The following is a 15,375-nucleotide window of genomic DNA, read 5'->3' on the forward strand; positions in this document are numbered from 1 at the left end:
GCCTTCGTAAACGCGAGCCGGGGATCCGCTCCAACGGAACGAGAGGATCGCACGCGGCGCGGATGCGGGTCAAGCGGGATATCGAGGCGGCCGAAGGCTTTTAGCGTTTTGTGCTTTTAAGCTCGCCTTTGTCTCGCCTTTGTCTCGCCTTTGTCGGGCCGCGCGGCGCAAGAGCTCCGGATTTTGTTAACCCGCATTCACCCCGGGCACTATGGCAATAATTACGTCAAGTGCGCGCGCCCCGTAAAGCGAGATTACTCTTATTTTCTTCCCCCCTTTCTCTCGTTCTCGCCCTGCCCGTTTTTTTTTCCCATCTATGTCGCGTCGCCTCGCGGCTCGGCCGATCCCGCACGGAAAACCCGGGACAAACTCCCCGCGGAAGCGCCGAGTCTTTTTCTTTTGCGATCGACTCGCGAGACCTCGAGGGATGAAGCGAGCAGCAGGGGGAAGCTCGGAACGATCGATCGCACCCCCGATCGACCATTCCGCCGTTATGTAAGCTCGCTGAAAAACCTCGGCCTACCCATTTCGGATTTACGATTCTCGAAATCGCGCCAACTCCGGGGGTTGATTTCCACAGGAGACTTCGATCCGAAGGGGTGCAACCTCTGAGAGGTGACTTTAGATCCTTATTTCACCTTCTTTAAGGGGGGCTTTTTAGAGGTATGCTCATTTTTTCTTATGCGATTCGTTGAATTTGAAATATGTTTAAAACGGGGGGTGGGTTTGTTAGGGGGTGATTGCCGTTCCTTGCGAATTTTAAGTATGCAGAAGATGTGCCGAGATCCATTAAGCGTTTTGTCAAAAGTTCCAGAAGAGGGTGTAGAACACGAGATGGGGCTAATGTTGGTTCTTTAAGGGTGGCCCTCGGGGGTTGATGGATGATTTTACATATTCTTTCTGACGCGGTTAAACGAGCTATTACATCTATTACACCCCGTCTCATGCCGGAAGTTCCAACCGTCCCCTCTACCCATGCGCATCCACCCCTTTTTCGTTCGATCTTCCCCCTGGATGCGATTCGGGTGCGCCTCGAGTAATCGAGCGGAAGAGAATAATTTTGATCGAGTCAGGAATCACCCCTGGTCCCGCTTCTCGACACTTCGCGACACGTTCTGGAATCTCAGGGGGACGAAGTGCCACCTCCGGTCCTCCTATTTTTCCAATTTTCCGTTGAGCAGCCTTTCTCCAGTTTCCTTCAGTTTTGCGTTAACCCTGCAACCCTTTCCGAATATAGGGCCGAAATATTTCCGCCAAATCGGAATTTCTCGGACTCCGCTTTCGTATCACCTTAAGGGTGGAACGTCAAAGTGAATTTGACCAGCAATGGTCGAGGAGAATCGGTTTTCCGAAATTCGACCCTACCCCCACTTTTTACGGAGTCAAGTGGCTTTCGGCGAAGTATCGCGTGAACCGTCGAGTGCACTTTTTTCTTCCCTCGTTTGCGCGGTATTACGGCGTGTAACGCGAGCTCGACATCAACCCCCTTGACGGGCTGCTGGCCGATTTTACCCCCCGGAAGGCGCGTTTAAGGTCGCTCGCCAAAGTGACTCTTTGCCTCGCCGAAAGTAAGGATTTTTCCCGGAGAACGAAACGTCCCTTCCATCCCTTAGTGGGTCGAGTCCCCCGCGATGGCCGGAAACCACCTCAATTTCGACCTGCACCCTCTCGAATACCAAATGCACCCCTTTCAAGGACCTCGAAGAGATGACTCCACCTTTTTCTTTCCTTACCGAAAACGCGGATTCCAGGCGAGGAACGAAACATCTCTTATTGGTATTTGGTACCCTGCACCCTTTTCTACCTCGGTGCACCGTGCAACGTCGAAGGGATCATTTTTCTGTGCATTTAAAAAAATGGCCTAAAATCCCTTGGAGTTTCTCGTAATTCCACCGAATTCCCCTTGTTCCCGAAATCTCCCTGGATGCCCCTCGCAGCGAAAAGGTTGCACTCCGAGCCGGAAGGGGTGCACAACTCCCGTTACGGTGACCCGCGCCTCACCCCTGGGTTATGACATTAAAACCGAGTTTCTCCGCTCGCGGCATTGGATTAGCATTAACACCCACCCCTTGGCCCCGCGATCCGGTTGCAACCCCGTTTGCATATGCATACGCGAGGACGTATTGCGCGCCACCCCTACGTATACGTGGGCGCGCGCGCCCCTACGTATTACTTCGGGGGTGCGTTACACGCGCGCACATATCCTCGCAAATTACGCGTGTTTGCCCGAATTTCGCTCGAAGGAATTGTGTTCGGGTTACGACCGAATTATTCACAGTTGGCGTCATCGATCCGTGGGGGGTGGACCTTAAAAAGCGATTCATCCCCCTGGACGTCCTCGTGGGCTCGTTAATTTCGTGAAGAGCTCCACCAGCGTTTTCACAATTTTCCGAATTTCTCGGTGACAAAATAATCACGATATGCTATTTACGAATTTTCGAGGAATTCAACGAGGAACTTGATCATTTCGTCCAACAAACCTCTCTTCAAGATCGGTTTCTTTCGAAAGAACCGCCCCCTAAATGCCGAGAATCTCGAGCTCGAGAGCTTCATCTCGCCGAATTTATCATTCTTCTGCCCCGGGGTGGTAAACTCACCCTCCGGAGGCTTCGGACCTGAATATTTCATGGTCGAGTTATGGCGGACGCGGCACGGGGGTGGAAACGCGGGGGCGAGAAATTACCCGTAAATACCCCGTATATTTATGCACGTGCACCACTTTCTCGCTGGAATCAATTTCGCCCCGTAAATCCAAACCAGGGATGAATCCAATACAGGAATGATCCTCGAGGGAGTGGAACCGCAACCCCCAGATTAAAGATAAAGATCTCCAGGATTTATCCCAAACTTGCGGGATAAATCCACTTTTGGCCGAAAAGTCGCTGTTTATCCACCCCCTTGTTACAACCGTCTCGATTTTTGCCGTTTTCAGCACCATTTACATTTTTCCAGATTTAATAACCGATCAAAGAGTGCAAGTGTAAATATATATATATATATCTGGGCGGAAGTCGACCTTAATTAAAATCCGAACCGTTGGAGCGATAATGAATTTCTCGAGGCTGCTAATTAGAATAAGTTCTTTCCCTTCGGATCGGAGGTGGAGGGGGATGAAAACTCGGGAGGCTCTCTTCGGGGACTCTTCCCGCCTTCCGATGTCCCGGGACCGATCCAGCGATGGGACTGCATAATAAACCTCCCCTCTCGAATTCTTATATACTCCCGGCAGCACCGCCGAGCTTTTTCCCCACGTTTTCCCGCGCGGGTCAGCTGTGCCGGAAAACTGGGATTGGCAATCATAGTTTCGAGGACTTTCGTGCCACCGTGGCCTGATAATTGGAATAGTTCCACCAGCGGACCTGGTATCGAGTCCTGCGCGCCCGAAGAGGGGACCGATAAACGGGAGAGAAGGTGGAGGGAAAGAAATGCCAGGAAGTCCTTTCTTTTTTCAGGAAAGGGTCGGCCGGAATATTTTTCCTGCAAATTGAGTAGTTGTGTACTTTTTATTTCTCCGCTACCGATTAGCGAAGGGAACGAAACGGTATCGGTTTGTAAGAGGATCCAGGATCGAGTCTCGCGGAAGTAAAAAGGACCTTCTCTTTTTCCCTTTTTCCCTCGCGCGATGGAAACGGGGTTAGTGCAGTTGTCGGACGGTCGTTCCTCGTCTTTGTCCCAAAGAAGACGTCTTGTATCTTCATTGACGAAAGGCGGAGCGCGGGGATCGGCATAAGTATATATGTGCTTTACGTATATACTTACATGTATGTATGAAGTACCTAGATGCTCTACCTTTGGTGTACTGATCGATGCGACGTGACTTTTGCCGTTCTCCGCCGAAGGTGAGGCGAAACTAGGACGCAAAAGCAACGTCGCTGAAATTCCCCTTTTTCCAGGGAAACTAATTTCCCCCTCTCCTCACTTTCCTAAATTTTTACCGACGTCCAATAGTAATTTCCAAATTGCCCCTGATTTGACATCGGGTACCGAACTCCTTCCTATCGTTATGAAATAATGACCGAATATGTTGAATATTAAATCGGACGCTATCGACGATTTTATAGAATCTCGAATTAATGATCGAATCACGAAAGGGTTGAATCTACCCAATCTCCATCGGGAAAGAATTTCGTCCCCGAATTTATGGGCATTTTCTGCATTTCCCCTCTAGCCCTTTATCGCATTTCCCTTCCTTTGATCTTGGTTTGTATCCCCTTCCTTTTGTCGTTCCCCCGAAATACATTCAATTGTCTCGAGGTCCCCTCGAAACTCCGAAACGTTTCCAGGAAGGGGCAAGGCACCTTCGAAACGCCCCTAAATCGAGAATCGCGTTGTCAAATTCATCTTCCTTTTTTTATGGGATGTTTCCCGAAGTCTGGAATTTATCCCTTTCCCGGGAATTCGTTCGGTTTCGATGCATTCACATCGCAGGAAATATTTCTCGTGAAAGCTACTCTACTTCCGGTGGCAGAAAGTGGATTAAATTGGAGCTTTCGCGGCTGCCTTGTAAACGACAGGGTGAAATATTCGCGTCAAGTTTCCACCCCCGAAAAAAAAAAGGGCAACAGGGGCGAGGGATATATACGATCTCGTCTGACAGCGGGATCGCTCTAAGGATATTAAGGAACTCCTTTCGGAGGCGTTTCGCCGATACAAGAATTTTTTATTCCCCTTTTACGGTTTCATCCCTTATTCGATTCCCCCCACAAAATCGTTCGAGGGAAGATTAGCTCGGCGAGCTTTCAATTTCTCGATTCTTTCAGCCAATCGCGGGGGTAACATCGAGTTTACGGGGAATCGCTCTTGGTAACGTGATTTATCCCCCTCGGGAACAATATTTACCCGGATTAAATAGGGGTGGAGGTTACCTCATTTCTTACATGCGATCTCTACATTTTTTACCTAACCGAAGATCCCATCGTTTCCATCTCTTATTCGATTTTTGCCTTCAACGTCACGAAAGCAGTGGCAAAGAAATCAATGTACGAGTTTCCGATTTCTCGATTTCGAGGTTCTCATTTTTTGTTATCTCATCTCGCGTGTAAATCTAGTTTTAGAGAATCGCTAGCGATAACACGAGTTAACTATCCCCGGGAGCCATATTTACCAGGATTACTCGGGGGTGGTTTCGGTGGTTGCAGGTACCAGGTACAAGAGTTCTTACGTGCAGTCTCCGAGTTTCCTCTCTAACTAACGATGTTCTCCTCTCTATCTCCCTCCTTCCTCCTCCTCCATCCCCGTTATCCCCCTCTCTCACCTCCACCCTTAATGAAGATTAAAAGTCTTAAGGGCCTTCCTAGCGAGGGATTCTTTCCGGGCCCCTCGAGACCAGATGGCCGAGTCCTTGCATGCCCTGAAGAAGCTCCACCTTATCGCTACCCTCTAATTTGTCGCATTTATCAAAATTTCAGCCTTTTCGTTATCACCTTCTCGTCCACGTCTCATCGTCTCTCCCTCTCTTTCCTCCACCGTAGACCGAAAAAGATCCTTTCCAGACCTTCGAGCGCCGAGTTCTTCGCGAGGGCAAAATTTGGACTTTCTCGCTCCCGTTATCACGGCGCATTTTGTGTGTCGGGATTTCTCCCGATTTAACGAGGGGTTTTCTGGGATCGGGGGAGAGACAGGGTGACTTTGGGTTATTCGGGGCGTTTCATTTGCGGGATGGAGCGGGCGTCGGGACGCCGCGCCGGGACGTCGGGGCGCCGGGGTTTATACACGGCATACGCGGAGGAATGCTCGAAAGCCGGTCGATCCATCTCTGTCCCGGGCACTGTTAAAGTCAGCGTGACAAATGTATCGGCGACTTCCATCTTCCTCTTGCCCTCCGGTGGACCGGCGTTCTACATCCGCGTACCTCATCCGTTGTGTCCGTCGACGACTTCGCCGATGAACGGCCGAATTAACGTCACCACTCCCGAAAGATGTCTGTCAGCGTTTACTCCTTTCAAAAAATATATTCCCCTTCTCCTTTTCGATCTTCCTCCTTTCCCTTTCGAAGAACTCATTTTTTTATTTTCATTCGTCCCTATATTCTACAATACGTTCCTATTTATGTTATATTTTATAGCGATATAAACGTGTGAGAGTTTCGTTTCACCGCCAACTTCAAATCTCGTCGACGTCTGGAGCTCTTCATGTTTTTTACGTCGTTGATAATGATTTTGTCGAGGGACTCGGTGTAGCCATCTCCGAGGGGCGACTTTAGGTCCGGATCTTCTCATTACTCCCAGGAAGGTGAAAGTTCTCATAAGGTGCACTTTGATCCGATTCCGTTCTATTTCTGCGGAGCCGTAATTGACAGAAATACCGGGGCAGGATCAAGGGGAGATAGGGTGGTTAATAAAATGCCCCCGATTCCCCTCTGCCCTTCTTTTTATCCCCACGACCCCGGCGTTAATTGCGCGGCCGATTCTTCGCGGGTAATTCCCCTCTTTCGCGGAGGCGGACGCTCGTAATGACCGATTAAGTAACTTTATTTGCATTTCGAGGAACACCGGATCCCCCGTTTCACCTGGCGGAAATTTAACGATTCGGAGTCGAGCTGAAGTAAAAACCTGCCCTCCATAAATCCGCTCTAATTCGCCTCGTTGTTCTCCCAACGAAACTTTAAATACCCGTCATTTATGTATGGATGTTTATGGAATGTTTTAGTGAAATTGGGTTAATCCGGAGTAATATTCGCCGGCATACAGCGTCGTTACCCTCCTCGTCACATTTTGAGGGATTTTCGAGGAACGATGCGGCGAGCCATGCTCCACTTGTAGACATTTCTCCCTTCATTTTATTAATTTAATTATCACCGGTGAAGGGAGCGTGAATTAATTCTCGAAGGAGAAGGAAGAGGGTAGAGGGTTGAAAGTCCTTAAAAAGTGCGAATCCGGGCGAGGGTGCGAAACTGGAACGTGTGAGTTCCGAAAAAAATGAAAGAAAAGAAAATAGTCCGTCAATTTGGCACACCCTGGGGAATGGGTTGGGGTTTGGGGTAGAACAGGGTCGCGGGTGGAAAAAAGGATTTCCAGCGACGAAAGGGTGGCCCATTGAAAACGAAACCGTGCAGCAACTCATTCGCGTATCGTGGTAAAAGGTTCGGTCTCGTTATAACGAACTTCTCCTCCCTCCAGTATAGGGTATACACCCCTGGGGTGCACCCTTGGGCAGGTGCGAGGTGCAAATAGCGAGCTGGCTAAGAACGTAAAGAATAGCGGCGAAGGAATGGTCGGGAAAAAAAATGGACGAAGGTGGAAATTTCCATTCGATTTGGGAGGATTTGGGGGTGGTGATAAAGCATCCCTTTCGAGGCACGAGGCTCGGGGGAGAGAATGGGGTCGTCATTAATTTCTGCCCCCGGCGATAAGAACGCACCCCCTGCACCCGAGTCATACGCCAGTCATACGCCAGTCGTGTGCACCGAGTGCAATGCGCGGTTCTCATCTCCCCCTGATAAGGGCCCCCGCCCGCCCCGGCTACGCCCCCTGATATCCGAACCTCTTCTCTTATTAAAAAAGGGAGGAAAGGTACAAAGGGAATAAAACTACGCCATGGAGTCTAGCTCGAAGCGATTTCCATTTTCTCTCTTTTTTCTCTCTCCATTTTCCTTCTTTCTTTTTAATTTAAAACGTGAAATTGAAAAGCTCACGCTCTTATCAGGTGACGTTGTTCCACGTCGTGTTCCACGCCGGTGGGATCTCCGTGGCACGCGAGGTCTTCGAAAAACACGAAAATGGCGAACTTCCCGTCTCCTTTCGAGGGTAGGAGGCGTTATTTCAGAGGGGTGGTTCCCACCCCCGACGCGTCTTCCGGCGTCGCGACGTCCCCGAGGGGGAGGGAGGTTGTTTGTAGGGGTACGTTCGGGTCCGCTTATACGTGCTCCTCGGAGCGTCGCGACGTCGCCGTAATGAGGAGGGGACGGTTTTCCGCGGGTCGCCACCCGCTGTAATTGCACCCCCCTCGCGCCCCCTTATAAAATTAAGCACCATTCATTCCCGAAACCGCGAAAACCTGGAAAAACTCGGAAAGTCGGCATCGATGATCTCCCTCTCGGGGATGTGCCGCGATTTGGGTCTCCTTCGCGCCAACCTCCGAGGTCTCGACCTAAATGAATTATTCCAATATTCTCTTTTGAATGTTCTAAAGGTAAACGGTGACGCCTATAATTATTTTTTTCCCCAACCCTTTTACGTTTTTTTCGGGGGTGCCGTCCTTTGTCCCCCCATTTTTTTTTCCTTCGTCTTCCCTCAACCACGGATCGCGAATCGAGCGTCGCCGCGCTAAAGGGATTTTATGTTTTTATGCATGGAATATTAAATTACGGGAGCGCCTCGACGCCCCCGACGTCCTCGACGACCCTCGACGCCCTTTGAGGGAACGTCTCTCAAAGTTCCTCGTCGTTTCGCGATCCCGGAAACGGTGCTTTTTAATTGGCCCAGTCCATCCAATTTTTAAGGACCTGTTTTTTTAAGGAGAGAACCTGCAACCCCTAACCAAGCACCTGTCTCGATTCCGCGCGTTCGAAAAGGTTTCGGCGCTTCCTGAGCGCGCTGTCTTTAACCCCAGACATCCGCGCTTCGTTTTTATTTTCGAGGTCGTTCGCGAGGACCTCGATGCGCATCCAAGGGGTGAACTACCCCTCTGGGAAGCTGGAGAAAAATAGAGAAAAGGACCAGTCCTGGCTTCCTGAGGATATTTTTAGCGATCGATGCCAACGGCGTTCTTGAGTCTTCCGCGTCGAGAGCGGATCCAAAATGGCGAACTTAATTCTTTCCTTTTTCTCTGGTTTCGTCGCGACCATCAGGGAATATTTTCGGCCCGGAGACTCCGGCAATCCTGTCGATCGGTTATACAGACGGATGTGGTCACCCCGGCGAATCGATATATTTTTAACTTGAATTATTTGACCCAGATGCGCGACCCGACGACCGCGTCGTCCTGTTTCGTGCAGGACGAGGCCGGCGAAATATTCAATGGTTTCATCGGGCGAGTTCTCGCGAATTTATATCCCAAAGTGGTCGGCCGATCGGGATTAACGAGGCTTCGATCGGGTTTGATTTAATCGCGCCCATCTATTTCCACTCTGAGTCGCTCGCTCCAAATTTCAAGCGTTTCGTGGAGTCCTGGGCTTTCCCTTCCCCGGTCTTTGAGGCATTACCGTATATAACTCAGGGCCGTGAAGGGATCCCGACATTATTTGCAACTGTCGATGGGAGCGTTTATCCCTTTCGACTCTTTGTGCACCTTATCGCCTCATCGGCACCTCGAAGAGTCCGTAATATCTTTGTTTCCTTATTTCCCGCTTTTTCTCCCGAATTTCACCGAGGAGTTTCCGGGATCTCTCGCAACTGGGCTAGGAAGAAGTCATTAGCGAAGTTTGCGTCTCCTCCTTGTTGATTATACTGCCGCTATGCTCCCGTTTCCCAGAGTGGAAACGAGGAGAGTTTCCTTAACCGGGGTGCACGCAGTGAAAAATAATGGCCGATTCGGTTAATACAATCTCGAATGAGACGCTCGAGTAAAACACGGACCGTCCTCGTCTGCGTTGAATCGATGTCAGCCGCAGGAACTTCATGTCGGAAGACAAATCTTGCCTCTTGTCGTCCTTCCAGCCGAGCTCGCGTTGTATTCCGCCTCTTGAATTCTCCAAAATTAATTGTCGCCGCTGATAAGAAGAGCTAACCTTACAAAAGGCAATTTCAAATGGCCATTAGCGTTTGACGCGACGTCGATTTTTCCTGCGAATTTTATGAGAGCGATTCGGGAGGATTAATACGTTTAATATATTTTACGTGAGTTTTAATACTTAAGGATTAATATTTAACTTGAGTGTACAAATTATCAAGAGGTTTATAACGTCGTTGAAAATTCTCTGCGAGGGGATAATTCGGAAATGAAACTTTTTTTAGGGTTTCGAGGTAGGGTCGTGCAAGGTGCACCGCGACGCACTGACAATTCTCCAGAGAGATGATAACGTAGACAGGGTCTGCCCTTATATACACCCAATCGATGTCAACTGCGGAAACTCCAAGGCGGAAGACAAACATTGTCTCTCGCTTCTCTCCGGATTGAATTCGCATTGTATTTCGAGATTACACGAGTATCCCGAAATTAATTGCCAGCCGTGATAAGGGGAGCCAACTTCTCGACGTACGATGTTAAGGTATTATTTTTAGTGAAAACGAGCGGCGTGCCCCGCTAAAATGTATGGAGATCTCAGCCATTTAGAAAGACTAATATTTATCTCGCCGGGGGAATAATTAAAACCTGGTTAAGCACGGGGACAAGCACATCCCGGGAATTATGCCGAAAGCGAGACAAGTGTACACCATGAATATTCCCCGCGATAAATAAACATCTCCCCTCCCGGTAAATAACGCCCTCTTCGTAAAAGTCACGCGGGGAAAAACCTAATAAAAATTACAGAACGGGCTCGGCGCAAAAACGACTTTCTCGAAATACAGCGGCAAACGTACAAATTTATTATAATAAATTAATTTGTCAAGAGTGAAATGAAATGAGAAATGTATAAATAAATGAAAGGTACGGGCGAAAGTGCAATCTCATAGATTCGATGCATTTTCAAGCAGTCGATGCACCTGGATATGAAAAAGCAAATAAAGAAGAAGCGGTCGGCATCTGGTCCGCTATTTTGATAGGTAAACGGAGGTCGATTAGCAACCCCCATGTAGCTCTCCGGGAAGGAAGGGAGGTAGGGAGGTAGGGAGGGAACTTTTAAATCCGATCACGGACTCCAAGTTATTCCGAGTTGGCCCGCGGCTCTTCGGGGTCTCCCGGGTACATCCCGAAGAACACCCGGTTGTCCTCGAATGGCGACCGGTTGTCCTGGAAAGTTGTGCCTTCCGGTATCGGGCGAGGATCCGGAGGGTGACTTTAAATTAAAAGATTCCTCCCGGGAAGACGGAGTCAGAGTCCCCCTTCCTCTCCCTTAATCCTCTTACCCCCCTCGAAGTTTCCGCCCTGGGGCTGCATCGGATGTCAATTTTCTCGCGGATTTTAGGATTCGCCGATTCGACGAGGACGATTAGTCCTGCCGATATTGGAATTCCAAGTCGCGGGGCGATCTTTCCTTGAATTTTTGGTAGCGATCCCGATTTTAATAAATCAGGAAAACGAGGACGATTAGGCGGCCGGAGGACTCGGGGGTCTCGAAGGACGCGTCTCCTGGACGTTGAGGAACGGGGGTAATTAGGCATCCTTACAACGTAGAGAAATTTCTAGGATTCCCCGTCGTCGAGTCCTCTTGAAATACTTCCTCCCCTGGCGGGACCTACCCCTTTTCCAGCCGCACCCCCGGCTTAAGTCCTGCCCTTTATTACGCTCGATTACAACGGGGATTAAGAAACAAATGTTCGGGGTGAGATCCCTTAACGAGGGCACGGAGATTACGCGCTACCGACGCCGTCCTTAAAGGTCGACACCCTTAGGGGGCCCGATAAGGGTGCTAAACCGAGAAGGTTTCCTGACCGAGTCTACCTCGGAAGGAGGTGTAAAAGTGACGATGGCCGCAGGTTGGAAGGAGATTCCCGCCTTTTATTGCGCGCTGATAAGGCGACTCGAATCATGGATTACTTCCGCAAGCTCCGAGAGGTGTCTCGGTTTTATGGGGTAAACGTAGCGAGGTCGCGATTCTCTTTTCGGTAACCTACATTGTCGGAGAGCGTTTCGTTGCGCCAGGCCGTCGGGTTGACGGATCCGGTCGACGGATCCGGTCGACGGGTCGTCGGGGTTGGCAAACAGCGGTGGTGTCACCGGTCTTGGATGACTGGATCGCCATTCCGGTCGGTTGGCCTCCGGGGCGACGACGAGGTTGGTTAGTCGCTCGACCGAGGAACCGGCTGGGAACCGGCTGGCAACCGGCTGGCAACCGGCTGGCAACCGGCTGGCAACCGGCTGAAAGGACCGACGGTTGCCGATGGTCCCGAATCTTCGACCGTGCGAGAAATCCTCGCCCTTCCGTGACCCCAGCCGGGAAAGGTTGGTTTAGACGCCGGACGCGTTTGGTCGTCGGTTAATTTTAGTGGACGATTCGGGGACGATTAGCCACGGTAGGACGCTTCCTCGGAATAACCGGCAAGCTTCGCCCTCCCCCGCGTCCGCCCGGGCCACACTCCGCGCGGAGAGCACTCTCCATATTGACTTAACTCCTTTGAACGAGTCCAGGCAACCCCGCTCGCGCGTTTCCCGGAAGAATCCTACCCACGTCTTCCCCAGGAAAGTCGGTATCAGAGGGGAGAGGCCGGAGGAATCGTATCGAGTCGAAGAGTCCCGGTTCCCGGAAAATCGGAGGGAGCGCGGCCGGCGCCGAGACGTCTCGACGCCGGGCGTCTCCTCGGCATCCCGACACCCCTTATCGATTTTTCCCCCGGGAGACTATCGTCCCCGAACCGAGCCCCCTTTTCTCTCCCTCCCGCTTCTCCTGGCTCTCTTCGGGGACGCGGTTTCGTTATTGCGGTTGCGCGACGTAATATCGCCATCGGGACGTCCCGAAGGCGTCCGCTCGGGGGCGAGGATCCTCTTTGTCGAGATAAACGTCCCGTTGGTTGTAACGAATCGTTCCCCCTCTTCCTCCCTGATTTATTCGGACGAAGGGATGTTTGTTCCCAGTTGTTCCCTAAGCGGCTTGCTCGGAGAACGGAGGGACTTTTTAATCATCCCCTTTGCGCCGACGTCCCCGGGGACCTCCGGTAATAACGGCGGATCGAGACGAGGTCCCGGATCTCCTGGGATACCCCCGATGACGTCTCTCACCTTATCGTTCCTTTTTCTTGATTGCAGGTTCCCAGGATCCCGAGAGGCTTCGCAAGTAGGACCGAGCCGGAACCAAGATGGCGGCCTTCGTCGCGAAGCAGATGGTCGGGAACAAGCTTAACGCCGTCAAGGGTGAGTTCCTTCGGGATTACGCTCTCGGATTTCTTTCCCGTGGCCTTCTTAATAACCCTTAAGGAGCTTTCGCCGGGAGAGAGGGAAACTTTGAGACGATAGGAGGATTTGAGCCATCAAGAGTCGCCGGGCTTTTTCGGTGCTCGGAACTCCTCGCGAAATCCTTTGCTTCTTTAACCATGAAGAATCGCCCCGCAATTTTAGAGGTTCCAAGTGTGAGATATATTCGAGGTTACATACGTTTTATATCCACTTTCTGTATTTTTCGTTATCTGTCAGGTAGTTTTTGGCTCGCGGTTGAATCGATATTTTTTCGCGGTTGTCGAATCGGTCGGGACGTATTTCCTTTTTCGAATTTGGACCGGGAGTCGTTTCCGGTTTCTCGAAACTTTATCCCCGTTTTTGGGGCAGAGGGGGGCCGGATACCCTCGAAATTGCGGGAAAGTTTCCGGGAGAACGGCGTCGATCGCGATTGGAAGGGGAGGGTCGATGATCGTAAAACGAAATTGGGAATTCGTCTCGCGATGCCGAGTTACGAGGCTGGGTGCTTTAACAAGGTACACCGCATACGTAGCACGTATGATATTCGCCGATAAGCAGGATAAGAGATCATACGAGCCGATACGCCTCGCTCATCCGTCTTTTCCGGATATGTACGCCGTTACGAAAGATCTCTCCGTAAAACCGAGTTGCCAAAATTTCGATGTCATTCGGGACGCGATAAGGAGTTAACGAGGTCTCGTTAAAAAATGTCATTAATTGTAGTTTGTAGTTCGACGTCCATCCGTTAACAACGATATATGCCGAACTCAGTTTACCGATAACATTTTCTCGACCCTTCCTTTGGATATTCTTAATCAAGAGGACGATATCGCAATTTTTCGCCTGTCGGAGTAAACTCCTCGTCGAAAACTCTCTCACGGCTTTCTAACGATCTTAAACGCCCATTATCGTCGAAATGCATCGTTACCGGTAACGATCTTGAGAATTTCCATTATCGCGAAATTGGACGACAGGCTCTTCGGCATCCTCGCTTTTTTTTTTTAAATCCTGGAATCCAGTAACGATGTCGATGGCATCGCGATTTCTCTCGAGCCTGTTCTCGATGCCTTTATCGGTCTGAATTTTTTGGAAAATTTGTAATTTTGACGGAAAGGAATCGAAAAATAATCCTACCCCGAGTTGGTGTGAAGTTTTTTCCTGAAATTCGGGGTTTATATCGGTGACATGTACAGGGAGTCGTAGAGGGTGACTGTCCACCCTCTGGGTCCCTTTCTCGCTTTTTACGGACTCGCTTGCGGTTTTATGATAATTACCCCACGAGTCTATTATCCGGATTGCCTTACGCGGGGTGCAATCGATATCAACCCCTCTCAGTGGGGACGTTTCGCTGGGGTTCCGAGGTCGTCCCCTGGAACGACCTCTTTGGGAATTTTTTTCTCAAGGTCTCGTTTCGAATTTTCCAGTTTCCTATTTTTTGGGGGGTGCGTCCAGGGCCGAGGGGTGGGGAAGAAAATTGGGCCGGGAAAAAGCGTCGCGATCGATGATCTTCCTCGGAAACTGGGGCGCCGGTCCACGGGAGGGACTCGCGCGCTAATCTCCCGCTGCAGTCGCGGCAGCAATTAGTTGATGACTCCGGGAACGCGCATTGTGGGCCGACGGGGAAAACCGGGTAAACAAAAGCTGGAACCCGCCGCATCGGAAAGGGGAGAGAGCGAATCAAAGGGGTTGCAGGCCGGGGCCGCGCGCGTCGATTGAAAGCGCGCCCCGAGGTTTTGCAAACCGAACCGACCTCGCCGAGAGGAACTGGACCGCGTCTCTTTGACTCGATAAGAGTGGTCGAAGGGCTCGAGCGAAGAACAAAAATGATGGGAGTTTAGCCCGAATCGCGAAGCTTTACAAAATCTTGACTCTCTCCTCTCGACGCTTGAAAAAATCGCATAACTCCCAAAATCTAACCGAAGGCGGGGAAAACGGAAGTTCGCGATGTTGGACTCGACAAATTAAAGAGAGAGCTGGAAACGAGGGCGGAGTCGACATCGACTCCGACCTGCCCCATTTTTGCGAAAATTCTGTTTTGCACCCCAGGACCCTGCATTCGCTCCGAATTGTTCCCCTTTGATCGCTTTCGCCGTCGTTTTCCTCGTTGAAAAACCGACGATGGTCGAACTTTCCAAAATCCGGCGTTCGCCAACAAAGGTGCGGGAGGTCGAGAGTCGGAAAATCCGAACCTAAAACTCGAGTCGTAACTTTTCGCCATCAACTCCAGGCCCCGGAATGTGGGGTAAATGAAAGTCGGGGGAAGGGATGAATTAAAAAGCGATCTTCGATCGGCCAAAAGTGGCCAGTTTTGCGAAACGATTCGGCTCGGCACTTCGAAACTATCCCCCCACCAACCTCACCTTTTCAACCCCTTGCCATTCGCTCGAGTTAATTGAAATCCGCGAATCGATTGCCGAGACTTTTACGCAACCGCAGGGATCGCTC

At 50.6% G+C, this 15,375-nt stretch overlaps 1 protein-coding gene across 1 annotated transcript in view; it reads left to right on the forward strand.

Annotated features, from left to right (window-relative positions):
• Nucleotides 1-15,375, forward strand: part of LOC105700260 (complexin) — a 106,611-nt gene that overhangs the window by 15,881 nt on the left and 75,355 nt on the right. Inside the window, exon 3 of the mRNA XM_012425936.1 lies at nucleotides 12,784-12,888. Within this exon, the coding sequence (XP_012281359.1) occupies nucleotides 12,834-12,888 (55 nt within the window). The 5' untranslated portion in view covers nucleotides 12,784-12,833. The remainder of the gene's footprint in view (nucleotides 1-12,783; nucleotides 12,889-15,375) is intronic.

The sequence above is a fragment of the Orussus abietinus genome, unplaced genomic scaffold, assembly GCF_000612105.2.
Source record: "Orussus abietinus isolate OABI.00-Male unplaced genomic scaffold, Oabi_2.0 scaffold18, whole genome shotgun sequence".
In the NCBI taxonomy this organism is placed as follows: domain Eukaryota; kingdom Metazoa; phylum Arthropoda; class Insecta; order Hymenoptera; family Orussidae; genus Orussus; species Orussus abietinus.